The 26,373-nt window shown below is 43.2% G+C and overlaps 1 protein-coding gene across 1 annotated transcript in view; it reads left to right on the top strand.

Moving 5' to 3' along the window:
* Positions 1 to 13,675: 13,675 nt before the first annotated feature.
* The window catches only part of HCN4 (hyperpolarization activated cyclic nucleotide gated potassium channel 4), a 106,647-nt gene continuing 93,949 nt past the window's right edge, over positions 13,676 to 26,373 (top strand). The window contains exon 1 of the mRNA XM_082005403.1: positions 13,676 to 16,230. Within this exon, the coding sequence (XP_081861529.1) occupies positions 15,527 to 16,230 (704 nt within the window). The 5' untranslated portion in view covers positions 13,676 to 15,526. The remainder of the gene's footprint in view (positions 16,231 to 26,373) is intronic.

Raw genomic sequence — 26,373 nt, forward strand, 5'->3', positions numbered from 1 at the left:
GAAAGCAACTGGCAGGTTACTGCAGAAGTTGGTTAGCAGCATTGTCTGCCAGGGGCATCTCGTAGGCCACTCCTGGCAATTCACGGAAAGTCAGGGAGCTCTGGCTTCCTCCTTGGGAGAGCAGGGGTCCTGTACCCAGTCATAGCTAACTGATCAAGAGTCCTTTAAGCAGGTGCGTAGTGTCTTTTCAGAGACTGGGAAACTGAGTGATCAGCCATTAAAACTGGAGGCAAAATTAGAAATAAAGTCCTTACCTGCCTTCCTGCCTCTTACCTCAGCGGTGGCCGGCTCATTGTTTTATTGTGGCTCACGAGTGTTCTCTGAGGACATCAGCAGTATTACACATCGTCTGTGATTCCTTATGCAGACATAGCCACTGTGATCTGCGTGGTGATCTGTGTAACTACTACCTCCCCTGAGACTGGGGTCGTGTAGTAAAAGTAGAAATAGCAGTGAGGCTCCAGGCTCATGACTTGCCTGTCAGCTAAGGACACAATCTTTAAACACATACCTGCAAACACATACCTAAAATATAGTTGAGTTCATACTAAATGAAAGGTGAATCTTGATTTTAAATATGCAGACGTTTCAGAACAGTGACATGTACTGGAGCCTCTCTACAGTCCTGTATAATAAAATAAACGAAAAGTTCCCTCAAAGGCTTGCTTTAACTGAGTCAGTGCTAGAAAATGGCCGATTATTCTTCTCTTCTTCCCATCCAGTGGAAAATAAGGAATATAAGCTTTTTCCTACAGTCACCTGCTGACCTGTGAGTAGTACATGGTTTGATACCTAGATAGGCAAACCTCAGCTTAGCTGCCTCAGTTGTTAAAGTATCTATTTTAATCAGTGTCGCACAGCACCCTCTTCTGCTGAGAGGTGATGAGAAGTGGAAATCCCTGGTCTGTCTCTCTCTTCCTGTCTCTGATAGGCATTTATATACTGAAGAACAAGGTAAGTATAAAAACTCAATTACAGCAAATAGGGGGGAATCAATAAAGGAATGAGAAGCTGGCAGCCACATGGATGGGGGTTTATCTCTGCAGCAGAATCCTGATACACGACATTACAAGAGCATGGAGTGCTCAGATGAGTTATGAAGATTGATATTTATGATGATGACTTGCAATTGTGCTATTTAAAAAACCCACCTATTTGGTAATGAAAACCTGCTGGCAAGATCTGATCAAAGAGGTGAAATTGCAGGAAGAGCAAAATAAGATCAGTAAATCAAATGCTCTAAATCATCAGCGAGACACACTACAATTAGGGTTGAATTCAAGAAGGCAGAATTATTAGAATTGCAAGCATAAATCTGTGTCACGCATGTGCTGCCATTTCTTCTGGGAAACACATACTTACCTCTAGCATTTCCAGACTGACCTCTGTCAAGGGCAAAAAGATAACAACTGTCTCCTAACATAATGATTCCCATTGACTGCGGCATGTTTCAGTTCAACAGAGGCTACACAGGCTTTGAGGATCCCCATCTTATTACCTTAGGAAGGCTCTCAGATTCTGTGTCTTCACATCAGCTTTCACATCAATTTACACAGAATATAGTCTGCGACATTTATCTGCAGAAGTGGCCCAAGGTGCATACAGCTGGATAGGAGCAGAGACACCCAGGTGGCTGTTGGTGGAGGCTCAGAGACCTTAGCTGACTTTGCCTGGGAGATTGTTCATTGTTACTGATCTGAAATGCAAAACAACCTTGAAACAGCAGTGCCTTCTACCTTTTCTGACTACCAGCCTTGTCTCTTTACTTTTTTTGATTCCACTTGCTCAGTTTGTCTTGTGAAAACTTCCAGTTCCTAATCATATACTTGCCAGTGTATATCTGCAGCACGGGTATCGAAGGTGAATAAGGCCCTCAGAATAATGTGGTACAATCTCTGGTATACTGCATTATTATCTCTTTTCTCACACTTTGAAAGAAAAAAATGTGAGACTATCTAGTCATAAAGTCATAAAGCCTGGGATTTCTTTTTTGGCCAGAGACGTCTACTTAGAACATTCATATCAGATGGAGATTGAAGCAGGTCATTCCAGTTTCAGTGGTCTGGCAGCTGGTAGATCAGGTTTAGTGAAAACAAACATGTTTTGGAATGCATTTAGGGAAATGCTTAACAAAAGCTGCTTTGAATTCAGTGACAACAGCTGGATTTTGGTTTTAAGAGGCAGTGTTGAACAAGCACAAGTGGAGAAAATAGCTTCTTCCAGTGGACTGATTATGGCATGAGGAATTAGGAAATCCTGTATTTCAGTTCCTGGCCTGCCACTGCTTTGCTGAGACGCCTTGGTGCAATTTTTTAGATTCTCTGTAGCGAGCATCTTATTTCATCTCATGTAGCATTAAAACTTACTTCAGTGAACACTCACAAAAGCCAGCAGCTTGATAGGGTACAAGTGTGCCTGCCTTAGAAAATTAAGCAGTGCATATGGGTTCCCTCTTTTAACTTTTAGGTGAGAGGAAAATACTGGCAATCTGCATTGTCCCAGCCGTGCGCATGGGGGTGATAATATGTGTGAATTTCCTGTTCTCACTGGGGGAAAACTCAGATCTAAGAGCGCTTCTGTCTAGTTTTCCCCTATTTCAGGAAATCCTCTCTCTTTGGTCCCTTTATAAAGAGGAATTAGAACGAAAGAGTAGATTTCTAATGAAAGAAACCCTCAAACTAATTTGGATTTTTTTAGATCTTTAGCTTTTTAACTTTCTTCCTTTGCAATATGCTGCAGAATGGTGACTAACGATTAGGAATTGACAGCAAGACTGTTACAGGTTTTTAATTCTGGGTCCAGCATTGACTTTGTTGTGGTAACGTGAACAAGGGAACAATTTTTCTTCCTTTTCCCTACACAGAAACCAGACAGAAGGTGCTGAAGTGAATTTGTGCACCTACAATAAGTAGCATATTTGGTGCAAAGCAGAGCAAACTTATTTCAGTAGCTCCACGATTTTCATTCTGTGTATACTGAAAAACTGCTAGAGGGAACTCAGTAAATGAATGGTTAGTTACTATTCAGTCTTCAGAATGCCTCCATCCAGTTCTTTAAAATGCCAGTTTATTAGTCATTTTACTTTGCTACAAGGCATTAATAAAACATGAAAGGCTAAAGCTGACTTCGTTGCATTTGGAAATCCATGCAGTATAGTTATACAGACTGAGAAGTCTCATTATGTTGCCTTAATTTTCTACAGGAAAATTAATATTATGCACCAGCAAAGTTTACTATTTTTGGGTTTTAATTTGGTTTCACCACTAGGCCACTCTGCCACACTCCCAGCAAGATATCTGCAAGAGGCAAAGAGACAACCCCTGAGAATCCATTGTGAGTCTTTTTTTGAAGCAGGTCCATATTGAAACTGGAATTGTGACTGTCCAGGCTGGTAGAAGCTCTCCATACTCAGCCCATTAAAAAAAAAAAAGTCTGTTATGTACTCCCATTTCATGTGGGAACAAGCATCTGAAAAGCGTGTGTGAACCCTCAGGGGATAATGACCCAAAGGCAACATGACACTGTCATTTTCCATGTAGGTGTATTAGGAGTTCCATCAAGAGTATGAAAAAAGCCAAAGAATAGGAAGGAAAGGTATTATCTCAGCTTCAGACACATGTGACTAACAATTCCCCTCCAGGCTGATTTTAATCAGGATGCCAGAGCTGGCACTGAAAAGTATCAGGAACATAAGCAAAACACAGAGCTGAATAAGGAGGATGGTAAGATTTCAACAAGAAGAGTGCGGCAAGATCTTGGCTGAGTTGCAAAGCTATGTAGTGGAGTGAGACTCGATATTAAGCAATCATTCTGCTATATGCTGGACCAAATAAGCAATACACAATTCAGTATTTTCATCCTTTGAGTACAGTAATGACATAGTATACACCTTCTGTGTAAACTAGGATTTACACAGCTGAGTGTTCAGACCCCTATTCTTACTGCAGTTCTGCTCTGGAGAGAGATTTTCCACAACGAGCAGCGGAGCAGTATGTGTGTGAGGGCTGGCTGATGTTTAGAGAAGATGTTGGCAGGGATGGAACAGCGATATTGCAAGTCAGGTGTATTGTCAGGTGGGTTTGTGGCAATAGTATTGGCAGCTTTTAGAAAGGAAGAAAGATCAATTAATTTCTGTTCTATAATACTGATTTTATAACAGGCACATGCAGTACTTGCCTGCGATCCTATTAAAAATGCAGCACAACAAAATCTGTGAATGGCTAGCTATTTTTCCCAGCTTAGAAGAAAATCTTTAATAGTCAAATAGATCACTATAACCAAAACCAGAATCCTGAACTTCTGAGGACCAGAAGCCTCCTATAGGACACGAACTTGGATAAATATGATCTAGTTCAGTCTACTTGGGAAGTGTCAAAGTGGCTTCTGTAAAGGGGAGTCCGTTACAAACCTCTTGGACATCTTTGAAGAGTCATCAATAAATGGAGTAAGGGTAATCTGACTGATACTGTCCATTTGAATTTTCAAAAGGCTTTGGCAAGTAAATTTTTGAGGAAACTAAGCAGCTGAAGAGGATAAGGGAAGGTCCTACCATGGGTAAGATGTTGGGCCGACAACAGAAACAGGTGGTAAAAGTAAATGATCAAGCCTCACGGTAGAAGGAGAGTGCCAACAGAGTTCTTTAGGGATTTGTGCTGGGATGTAAGCAGTTCAGCATGTTCATAAACGACCCAGAAAAGGCTGTGAGCATTCTAGCCACTATTACTGGTCATTTGCTTTTCCGTTTTTCCAGAGTTTAATGTACAAAGGAACATTATTAACATTTACTCTAGCCTCCTGTGTGACATGACCTAGGACTAACCCAAATTAATTGCAGATTCAAGTCTAGATTCAAGTCTGGGATAGAGCTAAAGCAGATCTGTTATAAAAAATATCTAATCTTGTTTTTAAAATTTCCTGTGACAGAGAGCCTACAAAAAACTTCATGATGTTAATCTAGCGGTTAGTTGCCCTCAACAATAAAATGTATTAACTTAATTCTGGCCTGAATGTGTGTAGCTTCCCAGCAGCATCGCTTTTGCAACTGTGTCTGCTGGTGTGAGGATTCCTCTGTGTTCAGGTCTCCACCTCTCTATGTGGGTATTTACAGATTATTATGAAATAATTACTTATACTTCCTTTTGCTTAACTAAAAAAGATTGAGCTCCCAGGGTCTTTTCTGTTAAAGTATGTCTTCCAGTTCTTTTCCACTGAGCAGGATCTTCAGCTCAGATTTGGTGCTAACATCTACCACAAGCAGCAAAGGCAGTCCTGAGTACAGTTCAGCCTCCTTTTCAGAGTCTTCTGCACTGGAGAGGCCTTCCAAGAGATTGGGTAGGGCAGAATCACCAAAGCAGCTCTGATACCACCCTCCTGTAGAGCAGGGAGTAAGGGCATGGTTGAGGGCTACATGTTCTAGCTAGCTTAGACTAATAGATCTGCCTCTTGTGAAAATTCAAAGTAAGCTAGCAAAGTCTTCAGACTACTTACAGTCACAGGAAGATGTTTTAACAAATTCCGTGTCAGCCCTAGGCTTGATGGGAAGGAAGATCAAGTCATTTTGAATTTCACATTCTTGAGGTCTCACAGCAAGACTCGTTCTCCTCTATTTATTCCATTCCAGACTTCTCCCTGATAGAAAAAGTTAAGCATTCTCTACTACTGAAAAGTGTGGGTGGCAAACATCTGATCTGAACCTTTCCCCCTGCTGGGAAGTTTGAAGTTAAAAAAGCAACAACAAAATTGTGAGCTCTTCCCCCCCGTTACTCATGAACCGGGTATTTTTATCACCACACATTTCTAAATAAATCCCGTCACCTAATCCTGTTAAGTGAAACCTGCAAATCCAAGGAAGTAGAGGTCTGTTGCTGCACTGAAACAGGGATTTGTGAAGGGTTTTGCAGAATGGCTAGAAACAAAGATAGAATTAACATGCACAGAAGGGCTGATAATATACACAATTTTTCTTCAAGCAGCCTGTCGAGCATCCGGTATGACATGAAGTTGCTCAGAAGAGGGAAAGTGGTATTTGTTGTTGTTCTTTAACCTTAAGTGCTTCCTCTGGGGTAGAGTATGCACTGAGATGTTGCCAGCTTCAGAGTGCTGTTTAGTCTGACATCCCTCTGTGAGAGTAGGAGGACAGAGTGGTTGCAGTGTCTAGGTCTGCTTTACTAAGCTGCTTTATATATGTATGTGTATGTGTACAGGTTTTTTACAGCAGTAGTGAACAAAAGCAGCAAGCAGAAATAAATGTATTTTGCTAGTGACTTTCTGCTAGACACTGTAGGAACATGTATAACCTGGGAAGCTAAATGAACAGAAGTCCTGCGTCGCCTCAGGCAAGTTTTTTGTGCCAGACCCAGTGAAAGATATAGATGCTCAGAGGTGTTGTGTATTGCAGTATGTAACTCCTGGGGCCTGACCAAGCCCAGAGCAGGACACCGAACTTTTCTGTCCTGTGCCCTAGGGGGGGTGGTCAACCTCGCCACAAGAGAAATGCTGACAAAACCAAGTAGCCACAAATTGCTTCTCCCTGTCACCTCACCACAGTTCAGCCATGTGTAGGGCTGCATTTACCTTAACATCATCTAGAACCCTGACATAAAGATTTAAGCTTTTTTTAAAAAAAAAAAACAAAACAGAACAATTCTCACTGTCTTCTCGTAAATTGCAGCTGGTGAAGCAAATGCCACTTTCCTGTTCCCCTAGCGTCCCACAGGAAGCATCTTTGTGAAGTTGCTCCATTGAACAGAAGATTTAAGATTCCGTCAGTTGTCAGGAGAGCACAGGAGGGAATAAGATTCTATCGGCTAACGGTTTAGGGGAAAACCATGAAGGCCAGACGCCTGGTCCAGCTCCCAGGAAGGTTTCTACAAATCACATGGGAAAGGGCATTGTCTAAAAAGAAGACAGAGTCCAGGAAGGAGCATCTAGAACTGCTGTGTATTGTCCTGCCCTTGTATTAAGCAGCACGGAGCAGTAACATTAGATGCAGTGTGAAGTTTTCTCATTGATTTCACAGAAAAAAGCTTCAGCATTCACAGAAGAGCCAGGTAAGCAGGATCCCTCCCCCTTGCAAAAACACACACGCACAAACACAAGACTACCATCCACTGAGACAAATTTATACAATGATGAACTGATACTATCAAGGCAATGGCTTCAAGTGTCTGTAGAGCTTTGTTTAAACTCTTACACAAAGGTCAGTGGAGTGTTGAAAACAAATGAAAGCACAGGCGGTGAAAATTAATCAATGAGGAGTCCCTGAGTGGACTTCAGAACTGCCTCAGCCTGGGGCAGGGCTGGGTACTCCCTGCCTCTGCAGAGCTGAACACAGCCTTGCAGCTCAGCTCCAGGAGCATCTGAGCATCTGACATTGCTTAATCAGGGCCAGCTTGTGTGGCACTGTGGAAGATAAAAACTTAGTTAGTCCTTAGTCTGTATGCCTGAGAACTAGGGAGATGCTTGCGTGACAGGTACTAATTCGTACAAGGGCGTACCGTCTGAATAGATGTGGCTGGCAAGGAGCATCCAGGGAAGGAGAGGCACAGATAAGAGAACACTGAATGAACCTTCTGCCTCCATCCTTCTGGGTTTACCGGGTATTTAATCTTAGTCAAGTGTACAGCACTTGGATATCCTTTTATTCGCCACTTGAGTAATACATTGGTTCCTAAAATGCTGTTTAAAAAAGAGAACAGGAAAAATGCATTTTCTCTTTTTTTCTCTTCTTGTTCCTTCTTGGGAACCTTCTTGTTCCCAAAACCAGCAGGTTTTGCTTTAACTTTCAAAAAAAGGAAATTCAGTTTTTGGTAGAGGTAAGGTTTTCAGAATGTCAGATTAGCTGGTTGAGAACGAAAATGACCATAAAGAAGCTTATAATGGAAGTTGATACCCTCCTTAATGGTAGCATTGCAGCACAACTTTATCATACAGAAAGGCGAATGCAATGGAGACAGTTCTCTCCCTGCCCGCTTTCCAACTTCTTAGTTTCTTCTCTTCTGCTTTGGATCCACTCTTTTTTGCCTTTTTTGCCCTGCTCTAGCTCCTTTCAACAAAGCCTCCTCTAAAACTGAACAAGCAAAAAGGAAACTTTCATCATGGAACTGGCATTTGAAGACTATGAGATTTTTTACTCTGCTGCTAGATCCTGTTTTTCTGTTCTTTAGACCGGGACTGGACTACCTTTCTCTGCTGGGGCTTTGGTATCAACAGAATTTTCTAGATGCTTCAGCTATACTTATAATTAAACAAAAGTAACAAATGACAGACAGAGGCCCAAATTGGACCTAGAGTGCTTTTTTGATCCAGAATTGAGGTAAAAGCTTGATTAGCAGAAATACAAACGTGCATGTGTAGACATAGGCATGTGCAAACTTGGGAAATAACCTCCATATTTAGGATGACCATAAGATCTTTCTGGTGTTGAGTGAGGTTACATGCAGTATCACTGAAGGGCTGGTTTCTAAAAGCAAAGCCCAGAGAGAGGAGGCCTTTATTTTAATCTCATAGAATTATTTGTAGCCTTATCAACTGAAGCCTCTTCCTTTTCCTCTGCTTACCTACTGGCTCACTGAGGCACTCAGCATTGCCGATAGTTGCAGACACTGCTGCTGAGCAACAGCTATGGCGGTGGCACAAACCACTCTTTTTCTCTTGCAAGATAATTGGGAATGTCTTGGGGACTCAGACTGGCCTAACCTGGTTGCTTATTTGTGGAGGATGTACTTACACCAGTGAGGAATGAAGTGCAGACAGAAATACTGTATGTCCTTTGCCTTTGGCCTTGTTTTTACTGGCAGTGAAATTCTATGGCACTGAAGTTGCTGAATGGGATGGGTAACTGCCTGAAACATCCCTCTGTGGGTAGCAGCATGACCAGGGGTATCTGTAAGGGGTAATGATAAACTAGGATCCTCTGCTTGAAGCTCTTCTACTGCCATATTGTTTAGACATGCTGGCTAAGCTTACCTTTGCAATTTTGCTGTCTTCAGGAGTTCAGGAAGCATGAATAAGCTGTCTGAGTTTGTTCTCCAAAATCATTAAATGACTTTCAGCTGCTTACCTGAGGAAATGAAGCTTATACAGTCATGCTTTGTATCCATCAGTCTGTCAGTTCCCTCCTACTAATATTTCAACCTGTTTGATGGTTTAAAACAAATTTGACAGAGGGATTTTGTCGCAAAGATAGTATCTTCCTACAAGTTTGTGAAAGTAAGTAGCTGGAATAAAGAGTGAATTCCTGTTGAGTCATAAAATTAAAGGGTAATTTAGGTTGGAAGGGACCTGTGAGGGTCTTCTGCTCAAAGCTGCAGAAGCCTACGGCACTGGCATCAATAAATTACTATGCATCAGGGAATCCATGTATGACAGTACAATTATGAATTATAGAGGAAAAATTTGTACTGAATCCTGCACATTAGACATGGGAGACTCCAGTCACAAGGCATAAATCTATGGGACGTTTCTTTCATAGCCATTTTGCTCACAGAACATCTTGTTTCTAATTAGTCTCTTATTTCAAATTTTTAAATCTGCTGCCTGTCTTCAGCAATTTGCTGCAGGGAGGCATTGTTAAGATACATCCATTAGGATTATAAGTTCTTAAATCAGAGCTGTATAAGTGTCTGACTAGTGGTATGGCTGTGAAACTTTGGTTTGCAGTTGCATCAACAACATGATGTTGGGCTCATTTGATTCACTTACTGAGGAAGAGAAAAGGTTAAAGTCAAGCGGGAAAGAATTCAGATCACTGAGAGCAGGGTCTGGACTTCCCAAAGTTGGGGGCTGCCATTACTGTTGTTGGAGGCAATAGCACATTTCTCATCAAATCCAGCACTGCATAATAATCAAAAATAGTACAGTTCATGTAGACAGAAGATACATCGGTGGGGACAGACTCGTGAAAAGGGATCCATTATTCTTTGTGAAGCTACAGCTCATTAAATGCTGGTGAAAGGCGCTATTTTGAGAAAGAGTCGTTTGATAGTCACTGAACTGATCCAGTTCGAGCAAACCTCCCCATGCTGTCTCAACCCTCTCCTGAATAATTCCAGGTGAGGGTAGAAAAATAAGCTAGTTCTTGGTCTTGAAATAGAAATTTGATGGAATATACACTTAGAAGGCAAATTTTACTGAAGTCCAAGATACAAGCTTAATGTGAGCATTTCAATGTGAATATTGGAAAATTCATTGGTAGAGTTTAGACCATAATGTAAAAATGTAGACACTCTGTAAACTAAAAGTAATTACAATCAATATTAGTTGCTCTAATCTCAGCAGCTTCTCAGGTTTGATGTAATTTCTCTTCCTCATAGCTTCATATCTGTCTCTATTTTTCTATTTCTATTACGTTTTCTATTCTCCAAGGGAGATCAGGTGGCAAGATGCTCTTGCTAATCAGTCTGTTTCTAGCTATGATTTTTAGCTACTTGCTCCAGTGAGGATTACCAGCTTTTGCAAAACGTCTATAATCATCCTGAAAATCTGAGAGGTTTATTTTCTGCATAGTCTGTAACTTCTTTCCATAGATACCAACATGGCTGATTCTTTGGATAACATTTCCTTTTTTGCAGTCCAGTGGCAAAGGTGTTTGTTAGTTATAAGCACATACCCAGCAACCCCCCTATATCCTAGACAAGGGCTCCTATTTTGATCTTGGTTATAAGGGTGAAGAGACAGGGATTGCTCCAGATTTGTTTACCACTGGAAGCTGGAATGAATATAGCTTTCCAAGTACTTCCTGATTCAAGCTTTTCTGTCCCATTGTGTATCTCTCCTGCTGCTGCTGCCTCTCTTGCCAGACTCCACAGCGTGTTGTTGTTAGGGTTCTCTTTAGTATCTCTCTGCTCCCACTGATGAACTTTGAACCATTCTTTCTCCCAACTCAACCCAATTCTTGCACAGGACTTCTTTCCATCCTGACGTCCAGCTCTGTAGAACGCTTCTCTCTACACTCTGCCCTCTGGGCTGACTCCCTAGAGCCCAGCATCCTGGCATGGATGTCATTTCCCATTACTCAGCTGTTGCCTTTATCCTGGCCAGATGCTCAGGTCCCTTCTTTTCTGTGCCTTAAATAGGTTGCAACATATGTTTCAGGCAGTTCAGTCCCCCACTTTACAGTTTCTGTAAGGAACATGGTAGAGCAATAAGAAAGAACTGGCTGAATTTCAACGAGTACAAGTGTGACAGCACACTTGGGTAATTAATAGGGGCGAGGGGGAGATAAGATTTGTGTATTTATGGTGTTTATTTCTTTATTATCTTCTAGGTATGGTACAAGCTGCAGAGGCAGCGAGTGCAGACTCTACCACTAAAACTCTGAGGTAGAATTTCCCTGTTTTGTAGTGTTGAATATTTAATGGATTTCAGATGCCAATTATGAGTTACTTTCTGCCTGCTAGGAACAACAGGCAGCTTTGAAAGGACTTGCTCCCATTCTTCCAATCTGTACCACATGTTTATTGACTCCTTTTTTAGCTGAGAATTCACAGGAGATGACTGAAACTCTCACCCAAGCAAAGGTGGTCCTAACAGGCCAGTGTGCAGAAAGCTTGCATTGCTGCTTTCTGTACCCTGAGCTAGAGGATATCAGTTTTTATGGCTCTCAGTCTGTTCTTCTATAGTCCTGAGCTCATTAGGAATGTGATTTTCACATTTGCATTGCAGCACTGGATTTTTATTAAAATACCACCACATATATATGTACATGCATATATGTGTATCTATGAGCTGGCAAAATCCTCTACGAAGCAAATGAATCTTCGGCTGCTTCACCTGCGTTCTCCCTCCTAAATCCATTCCCTTTGTATCGATGACAATTCTTGGAGCAGTATCTGGCAAACATTGTTAAAAAGGAGATCATTTCCCTCAAAAACAGTTCTCCCTTCTTGTAGCAGGTGGGTTCTCTATCTATTCTCTCTGAATGTACAGTGCAGCCAATGATAGGCAAGACTTAGTCCTACAACAGTCCTAGCTTTTCTGAAACGTTCTAAAAATGTGCCAGTAAAGGTCCATTTGCTGACATGGAAAGCACTGCCATAATGCCAAGAATAAATAATGTCTGTGATAGTAGTTTCATACCATTAGACAAGGATAATTCCAGCCTCCTGCACTTAGTTCTTGGAAGGCTCTCAAGTAAAATATCATTACTTTGAAGTTCTCTCTCATTTTAAGGACTTTAAAACTTCCTCTGAGTTTGGTACCTATAATTCCTGGAGCCAAGTTTTTAGAAGCGTTTAGGAACCCACGCTTGGAGACAGAGCTACACAAGAATGCACCTTCTGGTTTTTAACACTTTGGGCTACCTGCTTTGGGCTATCTGCTAAACAAGGGCTAGATTCAATACAGCGCTTAGGTTCTTATTTCAGCTTAAGCATTTTTTTTTCAAAGTGGGACTATAGTATTTGCTAAAATGATGTGCTTGAAAAATTGCTTCAAAACAGGTGTGATACTGAAGTGAAGCTTAATTCTTTATCAATAGATGTAAAGGGAACAAACGTGATCCCCCCAAAAACCCTTAAAAACTTCTCTGTATCTGAGGAATCATATGCATCGTATATAGACTGGACACTGGCGGCTGGTAAGTGCTAGCCAGAATTCTGGGCATGCTTCTGTAATTGTGCAGCAGTGTGCCAGTCAGCCTGACTCAGTCTTTGCACCTGGTAATTTCTTTCCTAGCTGCAGAAGTGATAAAGGAGCATTCTGCTGCTTGCGTGCTCTGTTGTGTTCTTTCCCCACTTCAGGGCTGTACGAGAATCTTATTTGTGTCATCAAATGAGGCAACACTCAGAGAATAATCCCAGAAAGGCCAGGAAAGAAAGAGTGTGGGTATTTTCCGAGAGCTGGCTAGAATACCTGTCGCTGAAAGAGGACGAACAGCTCGATTCCTTGAGCACGTCCTTTATTGCTCTGTCATTCTCTGGGAACATTAGGGACTGTGTTTAAGCAGCTGCATCGGTTTCAGATGTTATGCACCTCATTAATCAAAACACATCCTTTTGGAAGGCAGTTGATTGCAGCTTAGGCACAGAAGTGCTTACACCTCAGCATCCCTAGTGTCTGGAGGAGGCGAGAAGAGGAAAAAGACCTTTAATGCTATCACTGGCTTAGTTCACATCTAATCTACAGAAACATTTGAACATTGGGATTTATTGCCCCAGAAAAGCTTATTATACCAGAAATTGTGAGGAAAACAATAATATTCAATAATATTTGCACTGGGTAGCTTCACTGTAGAGTATTTCAAATGAGTCATAACCAGTCTAGCTTGTGCCAGGAGGTGGGAGGAGAAGAGGAGCAGGTGAATGCTTCGGAGGAAGGATTTAAGAGAGCAAGAGAGCAGGCAAACAAAGATGAGGAAGCATGTGCTGTCTGTGTGTATGATGAAGTCACTGCTGATGGCTGCATTTCCTTGAAGTAAGAGCTTAAGTAACATCCTGCAGCTTTAAATGACAGAGTTACCTTAGGAGAGTGGCAGGTGTCTCCTGGAAGGGAAAAGGTGGATATTTGCTTATGAAAGCAGAAGCACAGAGATCGGGTGAGGATTTCCTCACTGCTTGCAGTTTCCTTGCCCGTGTTTAGCCTCCCTGCCTGTCTGTGCAGTTTATGTTGTTTCCTTCTCCTAGGAGGTATGTTTTTAAATGTTAAAAACAGTAAACATTCTAGAAAGCCTCAGATATTGGAATCTATGCAAAAATATGTGCAGTCTCTCATATGGCTAAACAGATTCCTAATTTAACTCCACTGGTTTCAAAGGCACTAGTAACTAGTTTATCAATCTAATTGCTTCTTAAACGTAACAGAATAAACAGCCATTCCCAAAGAAGCACAGGGCTGGACTGATTGCCACCTCTTTTCCTCCTTTTCTCAAAAAAAAAACCTCTCAAAGAAAAAAAGGTAGGGCAATTTTAGCCTTTTTTCCCCACTGCTTTGGCCTCTGTTACAGTAGGTGTATTGTAGCCAGCAGTGAAAGGAAGAAAGATTCCCATCCGGAGCTGTTTTTTCCCTGGACCAACCTCCCGGGAGACACGCTAGTCGAAGGTGAGCCGCAGAAAGTGCTGACTCAGGTGCCCACTGGGAAGTGGGTTTCCCTGCATCGTAGGGAGAGCCCACGCATCCCACACACTCCCTCTTTGCCACCCAAGCCCAGCCTCCCTCATTCCAGTAGGGGAGCTCTTTGAGAGGCAGCTTGCCTTTTTTTGGTTTTGTTTTTGTTTTTTTTTTTTAATGACTTCTACAAATCCAGCGCCGCAGGGGAGAAATAGTAACGTTTTGCATGTCAGCAAAGGAAAAAGAAACCTTGCAAACCTTCGGTGGTTTGCAGACAGGTACAAAGCACAACCTGTTTCCCAGCAGGCAAACTTCTGCTAGAAAAGACAGGCAGTCCGCAAGCCCCTGCTTTGCATGCAAGTGAGATTTTCAAGGTGAATTGCTTTAGATTTGGATTTGCCCCTTAGCACAAACCCCGCTGTGTCTTCACAAGGAAACCTGCAACAAAGCAGCCACAACTCCAGAAGGAGAAAGGATCGTCAGCATCTAAGAGAAAAAGGAATCTTCTTGCTCCCCCCCCCTTTTTTTTTTTCAAATCTTTATGAGGCTGCTAATTTTAAATTCACGGCCGCCTGGTAGTTTTTGCCGTTAAACTAAGGCTGGCATTAAGCCTGGCACTGTGGGCTAAAGCTGAGCCGCGGGTGACTTTCGCTCGGCGGCAGGAGTTCTGCAGCGCCAGGACAACGCGGTCCTTGCAACCCAGCAGCGGCAGCAGCAGCGTTGCGGCGCCCGTTCAGCCACACACACCCTTGGCAGCCGGGCGTTGCCCTTTTAAGAAGCCCGGGTGCTGGCTCAGGTAGGCAGAGCCTGTGTGCAGTAGTCGCTCCTATGGCAACCCAATAGAATGGGATGGCTTCATGAATATTCCCAGGAGCAGGGGCTGCATGAGGAATAAGTGATGACAGTGATGTAAGCAAGCAGTGGCTGCTGCAGGTTGCAGTTCATTGTGTTACTGGCCGGCAGGTTGAGGAGTTTGAGGCACCCGGGCTTGAGCTTCGCTTTCCGGATGATGTCTGCCCGCCGGGAGACACAGCACATTTGCATCTCGAAGCCAACATGGCAAGGCGGCTGCTGCCGCCGCTGCCGCCCTCCCTCGCCTTCCAGCCAGAAGTGTGTGGCTCTCCTCTAGACTTCTTGCCCAGTGCTCTGGACCTGAGCAGACAGGGATTGCAGTAACACTCACCAAGGGGAGACAAGCAGCAAGTAGCCAAATCAGGACAACGGAGGAGGAAGCGGGCTTTTTTGCCTTCCCTCTTTTTTTTTTTTTTTTTCTCCTTCTCTTCTGGATGCAGAGTCTGTGTTTTGATGCGGAGCCTGTGGATGCCACAGTCTGGTAAGGAGATGACACGCCAGTCTCTGGTCCTTCCTGCCCCTTGAGCTGGGGGCAGGGGCCTGGGGGCAGCGACAGTTCCCTGCCTTGGGCAGAGCAGAGGGGATCTCCTCCTCTAACTGAGCAGCAGCAGCAGCAGCAGCAGCGGCCATGGACAAGCTGCCCCCCTCCATGCGCAAGAGGCTCTACAGCCTGCCCCAGCAGATAGGACCCAAGGCGTCGATCATGGATGAGGAGGAAGACAGCGACAAGGACACCCGGAGGAAAAGCATCAGGCTGAAGCCACTGCCTTCTCCCTCTGCTGGGAGCACACGCGCCCTCGGGGGAGACCCCGGCAGAGGGGGAGACCCCGGCCTCCTGGAGACGGAGGCGGGCAGCAAGGGCGCCAAGACCAGCACCAACGGGGACTGCCGCCGCTTCAAAGGGAGCCTGTCCTCCCTGACCAGCAGGCACCTCCACGACGCAGCCGAGGAGAAGAGACTGATCGGTGGAGAAGGGGAGCCGGCCTCCCCCAGTGAGGACAAGAGCCCCCCTGGCAGTGGGGAGCTGGACCGGGGACTGCCAGCACCCCCACCACCAGCATCCCCCCCGGAGCCCCAGCAGCAGCCGCCCCGGGCTTGCTCCTCTACCTCCATCAAAGTGGAAGGAGGTGGAGGGTGCGACCAGATCACCCCAGATGAGGAGCAGAGGCTGGGCCAGGCTGGTTTCATGCAGAGGCAGTTCGGGGCCATGCTCCAGCCAGGGGTCAACAAATTCTCCTTGAGGATGTTTGGCAGCCAGAAGGCCGTGGAGAGGGAGCAGGAAAGGGTTAAGTCTGCCGGGTTCTGGATCATCCATCCCTACAGCGACTTCAGGTACAATCCCCCCCTCCTGGCTTACTCAAAACTAGCCGGCCTAACCCTTCCCCTACCTTGTCCAGCTCAGACCTTTCCACACAGAGCACACACCCAGACATAACTTTCCTTGCTAATTTCCCAGTCAGAGGAGCTGGAGGATGCATTCAGATCTGCTCCAGTCAAACAATCTGCAGGTTTCAGTTATATTTAAGCTTAATTTTAGTGTCCCCACACTATTATTAATTATAAAGCGTGTTTTTAGGCCAACAAACATCTTTCTCTTTGGCTTTTTATAAGGGCTTTCCATAAGTTCAGTGTAAATGGGGAAAGACGTTCCCACCTGATGCACAACTCTAGACTAAAAGCGTGGTGGCTGCTGCTTCACTAGTCTTACATCTCCAGTTCAGAATGTATGGTCTGCCTGATTAACGTTTCAGATCCCGTTTTCATACCTCAAAGTCCTCTCTCCCTTCTCCTTCCCCAAGAGTTAGGGAAGGGTGTTGCTACTGTTGCTGTTCTGTAGGGCTTCTTACTGCAGCATCACTTGTCGGGAATTGGTATGTGCAGGGTATAGCAGCATTCATTAAGGAGGAACTGAACACCTTCAGAGTCTTACAGAAAAAGATTTTCTCTTTTGCATCTCTAAATCCTTATTTCCAAAATGAATTTGGATAGGGCATAGTTAACATTGTCTTTATGAAAGTACAGGCTTGCTTTCCCTCAGACAGCAATGTTTCCATGAAGGTTAATAAGGAAATTAACTTGTAAACCCTAGAGCCGATTTTTGTATATAGCTCTGTGTAGCAGAGGAGTTGCGTTTGGGTATTTCCGAGTAAAGTATTATCTATGCACAGGTGAATTGTCCTCTGCAATATGTATGTAAAGTACTGCAATCAATAATTAATCAGTTAGTGCAATCAATGGCTAAGCTTTATTGCTTCAACTTTAATTACAACTGGCTTACATCTCACATTTAAAAGCACACAGTAGAAGAACATTATTCAAACACAGATCTATCAAACCACATGATTTTATTGTATTATTGGACTCTTCAAGAAACCTTGCATTATTCCCTAAAATACATTTAGCAGGATAATTGCAGGAAGAAGTTCCAGGGTGGATTTGGGTGCCCAAAGACAGAAACGGCAGAAACCTCTGGACACTACCTTTTAGGGATTTAGCAAGCAGCCCACATGCTGAGCAGATTCAGCACTGGCACTGAACAGATTCCTTGATATTTGCTTGGATTAATAAATGTTATTAGAAGGCTATGTGAATTGGAAGACTGCACTGTCATTTAAATTCAGGGCATTCAGGTGTCCCAAGCACACAGCTGACTGAGCATATGAGGGTTTCCATCATGTTACATACTCCTTGCAAGTAGAATCTTATTCAAACCCAGATTGGAAAGAGTATAAAATTGCCTGCCAGTTGTGAGTGATCAAGTAACACCTCAAAAACACAGTGTAATGTGAGAGTGATTAGCTTTAAAAAGAAAAAAAACCAATTTCATACTCTTGACTATAAATCTTTGTATTATTTGCCACAAGTCTGGAGTTAAAAACTAACTACCGTGCTTTCTTGGGTTATTCTAGCAAGGTGTTCTTTGTGTATCGCATCCCCAAGGTGTTTTGGATTTAGTCTCTGGATTGTATTTGGATTTGTGCAACAGAAGCATTCAGTTTGCGTATCTTTTATGTATCTGTATAGTGGATTTATTCCCTTCCATCTTTGGTTCTATGCTGAAAATGTAGTCAGACTGGCAAACTTTGGTAAAAGGATTGTAGCACTAGCTGAGGTAACCACCTTGCCCAAGGTGAGACGGTCCTGAGTTTATTTTTTTAAGGTTCCTAGTGAACCAGTGCTTATTCCTTAAAACTGCACAGTAAATTATGAGGTAAGTTTTTATTTCTGAGGCACTTTGCTTTAGGGCCACTCCTAGCCTTACACAAAGGAGTGAAATACGCAGGCAAGTTAGACTCCCCCAAGCCAGACGATCGTACCGAGTCTGCTAACACTCAGATGCTCGTATGTATGCAGATATACATATGAATGCACTTATGACTCGTTAGTATTAATAATAAAATACTCCCCTGGCATAGCTTTGCATTTGTGCAAAGAAAGCACAGTGCGTTGGGTATCTGTACCCTGGTGTGAGACACTCTCTGCTTGGGGTCAGATTCCAGGTAGGCTGAGATCTTACCGCTTTGTCTTTCTTCTAAATTGATACCAGAATTCTAGCACACAAGTAAGTGCTTTCCCCCTACTATTGTATATCAGCATCAGATGGGGCAGCGGTATTGATTGTACAGGGAGGCATCTGAAGAGGCCAGAGGAGTTGGAGGCACTACTGTATGGTCAGTATGTATATTTTCTGGGGAACTTTGTTCACTTCTGTTTCTAGGGCACTTGCAGCGTATCTGTTTGAATATGACTGCCACTTAGAGAAAATGCGTGGGCTTCCATGAAAAATGACCTATGAACAATGGCTGCCTTCAAGGAGAAGAATGGGAGCTTTCCTGGATTCTCTTTGGGTTTTGTATTCCCTCCTCTGAATGCTCCTAAAGCAACTCTCTTGGAAACACCTCACATGAATGTGCATAACAGTTTTTCACCTCTGAAATACAGCAGACTGCACCAAAGAGCAGATATTATCAAAATATTTGCAAGAGCTATATCCTTGCCCCAAAGGACTCTATTTTCTGCTTTGCAAATTACGCAGTGCAATGCGTGATTGCTCCTTCTTATAGATGGGTGCAGATTCTGGAGCGTTAGGATCTTGTAAGAGGCATGAGCCTCTGTTATCATGCACTTTGCTGTTACCAAAGCTGTGCGGTAGCATTTGGTGTACAAGTTTCAAGTTAATATTTAAATATTTAGACCCAGATCTTTTTTTCTGGTTTTTATTGGAGAAACCAGTTTCACCTCTGAGAGTGAGGTGCATCTCCAGGCATTTTGGTAGAGCTCCGAACCTCATGACTCCTATCACAGCACAGCTCGAGATGTGAACTTTTGAATGGAACACTCCAGCCCCATTTACTGGAGATTAATTCTGCTGTGAAATGACATTGGTGTAATTCCTCTGACTTCATAGAGTTTCTTCTCCTTTGCACAATGTGAGAGGAATTCCTGTTTTCGAATAGAACAGAGGCTTTCATCATAGTCTCATTAAATTATCGTTTTAGCATCTAATACGGCTAATTCCAGCGACAAATCTATGACCTTCCAAGAGTAAAGCAAATTAATATAGATTAAGGCTCTGTTGATTTCTGCTTTTAGTCCATTGTGAGGGGAAGAGACACCAAATGACCTTTTTAAAAACCAAACTCGATGCCCCTGAGTACTCATGACTAATGCAGTGGACTAGTTCTAGAAGCACTTAAAGGGTGTCTTAGCAGTTTCTAATGAAAATAAGAATACTAGCTCCTATTCTGATGTGCAGATGTATGTGCTAGTGGCTTGAGTTTTTTTGCATCTGTGGTTGACCGTACATCGGTGCAGAGCTAAACTGATTTCTGAGATCAAGATTTATCTGCGACTTTGAGAGCTTTTTCACTAGGTAGATAGAATTGTATTTTATTGCTTAGAGGAAGCACTGATCCAGTACGATTGGTTTAATAAAAAAATTCCAGACAAACAATGATCTATCTAGTTTGTAGCTAACTGAAGCATATCGGTTGTAGCTGCTATCCAGAATTGCTTGCAAAAAAGTGTAGCATGCTGCTTTTAGAAAGGCCTGAGAACAGATACACTATCTGAAGGACCAAAATAGTCCAAGCAGTGGATGTAAATAGAACTGCACATTATTCACTGCCCAGTAATCTATTAACTTCTTCACAGAAAAGAGAAACTGCTGCCTTCCTGAAAACAGTGGAAAATATTCCACTCAGTCCCAACTTCAGATTTTGGAATTTTGCTTTCCACTATTCTCCCTTACTTGTAATATGTGTCTGCAAACAGATCCTTCCCCCCCCCATTTGCTTCCTCTGCCAGAGCCTGCTCTCTGCTTGGGAAGCTGGGGAGATTTCTGTGGCACCAAAAGAAATAGATGCTCAGGTGCGATGTATAAGGTAGGGAAATTCCTGAAGAACAAAACCCTTCGTGCTGCTCCAGACCTCTAAGCAGTGTCGTTCAGACAGCCTTGTCGTGAGGAGCCAGTAGGGATTACTAATCATAGTACTAAATACTGAACCCAATAGCACTGTGTCTGGGGAGACTGTTTCCATTCGTAAGCTTTTCCCTATTTTTCAGAAGGATGAACAATTTGTGAAGCATACAGCACTGCTCACTGATTTTAGCAGTTCACTTAGGTGGGTGTTGCTCTCCCTGCTCTCAGACAATAATGCCCTTTTCTTTACCTGCTGCCCAGAATGCTGCTTCTTGTGCTGGCCTCGCTTCATGCCTATCCACATTCAGAAGCTGCCTACAATGGCAAACTCTGATCTTGTGACTTGCCCACTGCTCATAGCAAAGTAAAATGAAAGCTACCCATTGTGTGAGCCTTCTGTACAGCAAATTGAAATTCTAGTTCAGGGAAACCTCTGCTTAGAGGGAAAGGTCGGGGAAACAGTTGCGTTGTTAGTAGCAGAACCTGTGCCTGTCATTAAGAAGCAAACACAAAGTGCAAATCAGGCCCAGGTTTATTGGTAGGCAGCTCATAGACTTGGCTAGCTTCTTTTCTTGTTCGTGCAGATGGCACTTGCCTCAAAATAGTGTGGGGACACTGCTAGCTGAGGAAGGGGAGATGCTTTCCTCAAGTCAGCTCTTGCTGTCTTTACTGCAGACAACTTTCCTGCCAATTCCCAGGGCTGGAGCAGAATGAGGGGATCCAAACAGGAATAATATGAGAGATAATTCAAATCCTGCTAAACAGCATGGATTGGGCTTCTGTTGCCTTTGGTGGACTGTGAATCAGGCTGCAGGAGAAGAAATATGATTTTGTGCCCATGAACCGAGGGGACCAAACTAGTGCAGCCATACTTCCCATGTCCATAGGTAAGTCATCACATGCTTCATGCCCTGGTTCACATGTCATGAGGTGGAGGATAAAAAATCCCAGGCTAGATAATCAATGTGGCAGTATAGTTTTTTGTGTGAGACATGTTCGGATGCTACAAAAGGCAGCGTTTGAAAACAGGAAGGCCTCAGTAAATGAAACACCTCAATGTATCACCATAATCTGTTTTAAGACTATACTCATAATATTATGGTATTTTCATGTGTGTTCATGTGCAGAAAATGAGATGAAAGAGTGTAAATAAATACTAACGCAAGCATTGAGATTTAAGGAAGTGCCATGATTAAGATTTCCTGCACAAACTTGGCCCTTCGTACAAATCTCTGCCAATGGGTGAACACATTATCTCTTCCACAGAAGCCCATGCCTCGTTCAGTGTGCACAGGAGTGGCTGCTTTGTGAAAAGCTTTAACATTTTCTCCATCTCTCCTTGTAAGATAGCATACCATATTTATTTCATCTTATTCAGATCCTATTCTGAAAAAAACAGGTTAATTTTCTCATGGCTTTTCTTTTTTTCTTTGGCACTCACAAAATACTCAACTATAATAGCAATAAATGTTTTTTTCTCTTCCTGACACCTTGGCTACAAAACTGGTACTGTCATCCCCAGTTTATAGTGAGGTGGCAGAGAGTCATAGAGATTAAGATCAAAAACTTTCATTAACTTGGTGTAGTCAATTTGAGGACCTATTTTGCAGAGTACGTAGCATTACACCGCATACCTTACATTCAGAGCTCTGCCTCTGTGGATGCTTAGTAAGGAATCAGACATTGCCATGACCCAGAAGACAAGGGCATGGAGGTAATGACTACCTGTTTTAAGAGTAATGGGTGCTTAAAGAGGATTGGGGCATTCTGATTTGGACCATTTCTTAGGCTAGTTTGGTGAGCAGCCAGACTGAGAAGTAGGCATGCTGATCCCACCCACCCTCTTCCCAAGCCTCTGATGTTTGTTAGTTTATCTGTTGTTATAGCAAAAAAAAAAAAAAAAAAAAGAGATGTAAACAATGTCAATGGTGTTCTCTTTAATCATCACCTAAGAATACGATTCTAATTACAGTTTTGGATTGAGCGATTTGCCTAACAGCTCTGCATGAACTTTTTGGCAGAGACGGAATCTTCAGGGCACCACTCATCTGCCCTAGCCATCACATCTCATTCTGCAGTTCCTTATCTCTTTTATTGCAAATTTTCCAGAGCTCCTATAGAAAAATCTTTCTCCTGCACACGTCTGCCTCAAGCCCTTCCTCTCATCTTGAGGGAAGCATGAGTTCTATGGGATGAACTGTTTTGACTCATGTAATGACTGTAACATAGTACATACAGCTAATCTCTGTTCTCCTATTTCATAACCTGAGCTTTTGACTTTGCAGTCTAATTTTTAATACAGCGTTTTTGTACAGTTGTTAAGGTTTTTAAAAAAAAAATCAATCCCCATCCTCATCATAATATCTCTGGGTTCATTAGCAGGTATGGATCTTTTTGAGGATATGCTGCACTGCTCTCTGCTCTGAATTAAGCAATGGCCATACTTAAAGCAAAAGAATGATGATGCACCAGATTCTTTGGGTTACTTTCTGGGCTTTGAAGGGATACACTCTCCTTATTACAAACTCTCTGCTTGTTCTCTCCCCGGTACCTAAGCATGAGGCCTTCTGCTCCACTCTCTCCAACCTGCTGTTTTCCCCATCCCTCACTTCAAGCTTGTGTTTCTTATCCCACCAGTCCCACCTCCATTTTCTAGGCTTCCCATGGCAGGTTTTTGTCCAGCCAGTCCTAGGTCCCAATACCCAGCTTTTCGTCTGATCGCTGTTTTCCACCTTAGTTTTTAGTAATGCCTTTCCTCTCCCCTGTGCCCCATGTTCCAGTTGCCTTGTCTTGTGCTTGGCACCTTTCTCAGTCCAGTTCTCTCCCTTGCCCGTCTCCATCCTTATCTTTCAGGTTTTTTTTCTGGGTGGGTCTCCCCAGATTAGTTTTCTCTCCTGTATATTCTTAGTTGCTATCGTCCCTCTGACTCTTCAAACAATCTCAGTTTTCGCAGTCCCTGCTTTCCTTCCTGATTTAAGAATGGATCATTTTGCTTAGTAATTTAAAACCCTTACACATTATCCCTCTTTCCATCCTTGGACACTACCAGCCCAGCAATGTTCAAACAAACTCTACTCATTTTTTATTTTTTAACCTTGAAATATCTCAATCATTGGAACTAAGCTTTTAAAATGAAGAAATTGTATAGAAGCACAGTCTCCACTGCATTTGAGTGAAACCAGTTTTATTTGACGGAAAAATGTGTTTTCTAAAGGTGTTTATTGGTAAGCACACACAGAAGCAGCACAGGACTTTTCAGTACTCTTAGAAGCAGGTAAACGTAAGTTTTCCGTACAGTGTTACTTTGGTTAGGTAACTGTGCTAGTGCTTTCTGTTGCACTCAGGTTTTTCTGCTGTGGAGTCATTGCTGCTGCACTGAAATCCATTTATAATACAGATAAAAGAGTGATCTTTGTTTGGAGATAACATAATGTCATTGTAGCTTGAAACCATTGAAATTTGTCTTTGTGTCTGATGTGCTGTGAGCATCTCATTGGCAAGCCCACGAATCCCTCCGTTTGCTCTTGAAACCAACTATCTGAGCTCTCATCTCTGCCAGAGCATAGATTTCTTCCTTTCTCTTATTTTTGAAAGCTGTGTTGGTGCCAAGGCAGTTATAGGTCAATTGAGTTATTGTTGGTTCTAATTGGCACTCTAACAAGCTATTAAATCAATTTACCTACAGGTGAATGTCACTCAAAAAGAAAGGTGCCAACTCTTTTCTGTCTTTGAGAACTTAAAAAATACCCATTTCCACTGATGGGTGTAAAGGGGAGGCCAGTCCGTCGGGAAGTAGCTAGTGAGAGCCTAAAATTTCACCCTTAATGTTGATGCCATGAGGTCTATGGCTGAACAAGGTCCAGGCTGTTCCAGCATGCGGAGGGGTGAGGCTATTTCCAGAGCTGAAGGCCACGAGGAAGAATTTAAGAAAATCACCACCTCTTCTATCCCTTCCTTGGTTTGTAATAGAGCTTGGGTTTATGTCCATGTGGAGAGACCTATGTCCTCTTCTTCTCCTTAATGGGGTCTTAGTGTCCCACATACGTTCCTGTGACTGCTGATGCAGGTGTAGTATCCACAGCCATCTTTCAAATCAGGCAGCACCTGGCTGGTGACATCATTACCTTTTTGGTGTCCAGTCATCTATAACTTAATGAGATTTACTTGCTCTATGCTACAGAAGAGTCAGAGTTATTATGGTGAATAGGGTTGATTTGAGTTCTGTTCCAAAACATTTAGATAACCTCTTCCTCTAGCAGCAATACAGTGCTCATTCCCACATTATCTGAGCATTTCTTAGTAAGATGGTTGTAAAACAGTCACTTTTCAGCCTACAAGTCAGGACAAGGTTTCTTGACCAAGCGGCACTGCAAGTTCATCCTGGGGTCTCCAAATCAAAGCTGCTTTATATATGACAAACAGTAAGAACTGCTCAGGTATCCTTGCTTAAGTGGGCAGGTTTTTTTGGTGAAGCACAAGGCAGATGAGAACGCGGCTTGGCTCTGTGCAGCTCTACAGCTCTGCAGTGCTGACAGCACTAAAAACCAGGGGTTTGTCAGCAGACAAAGAAGTTAGGACTCCAGAAACACAGAAGACAGAGCAGATGCATGCTGGGCTAACAAGGTGCTATTATAGAGACCTTTCTCTGCCCCTTTTCCGTGTTGAATGGTTTACTACCTGGGAAGTCCCTTTACAAATTTAGATTATTCATTCCATGCAGTATATTCACAGTGGCTGATCTCAAATATGGTCATCTCGTGCCTAGTATTAGCACCAGACTGTAGTAAAACCAGCCTGTTAACTCTTGAAGAGATGCTGCATGCAGCAGGGGACGACAGTGCCGGTGAGAGCAAAGCAGATGAGCATCCAAAGGGGAATTCCAAGGTCGGCTTGAGGGCCCACCACTTGGACTATATTATAGGGGCACAACTGCTGCCCCAGCAATGCGCAAAAGCTAATCTCATTTGTGGTGACTGGTCCAAATGTGCTAATTAAGGATTTAAATCTCTGCCTCTTTGGATGGAGAGGTTGTCTGTGTTTATGCATCTATTGTTAAAGAGCTTAGAGGCTGGAGAGGTGCTGCAGGTTGCCACCTGACTCTAGCGTAGGATCTATAACTCCTGCTTTTTTTCTTTTCACAGCTGTGCTCAGGGTTCTTGTGACTGCCAGGAAATGAGTAGTTGTACACTGAGTAACTAACTCCTCATCCCTGTACACAGCTCCAATGAGACTGTATGCAGAGGAACTCTGATGGGATTAATTTTTTTCTGGTCAGAGCTGCTGAGTGCTGTTACAGTCTGATGCTCAGTTCCACCCTCTGCATGTTTTGGGCATGGAAAACCTAGTGAAGTGCATTTGGATTTGCCTGGGTGTGGGAAAGAAACGTCTTGCAAAGTTATCAGTGCTCCGGTGCTTCTGAGGGAGATAACAGCTGCATTCCAAAGACTCGGGGACTCCACATTAATAAGTCCCTTCCTCCCAGCCGTTGCTTCACACACGATTTCAGGGCAAGGTGCTAACTCATCACAGCGCTAACATCATTGTTACCCAGTGCAATATCTCATCTGCAAAGGAGTTGTGTGCACGCGTGCGTATGTGCTCTCTCCGGGGGACGGGAGGAAGCAGAGGCCCCTAATTATCCAGCCTTGCTCTGCGTGTGTGTCTCACCTCTGTCCACCTCTGTGACTAGGCTGGAGGGATGGTGCAGAGCACAGGGGTGTGGGCTGAGCGAGCGCAGTGGCATCTTGGCTCTCTGCAGAGAAGCAGAAGTTGCATTGCTTCACTATGCCTAATGCAAAGGTGACAATTCCTGGCAGCGTCAGGGTTTGGACTTGCTTTCCCAACAGTCAAAATGATAACAGAAATGATAATGATGACTGACTCCATGCAGCTTTTTTAACAATAGCAAACCTGCTTTCATTAAGCACAAATTCTTGATGCTTGATCTTTTCCCCTTTGCTTTAAAGCACTAATGCGTGCACAAGTTACACTTCTATTAATAACAAAAGGAATATTTTTTTCCGTCCCTGGTTTTCTGTGAATTGTGGGGAGGG

Source organism: Phaethon aethereus, assembly GCF_964289735.1.
Source record: "Phaethon aethereus genome assembly, chromosome: 12".
Lineage (NCBI taxonomy): Eukaryota > Metazoa > Chordata > Aves > Phaethontiformes > Phaethontidae > Phaethon > Phaethon aethereus.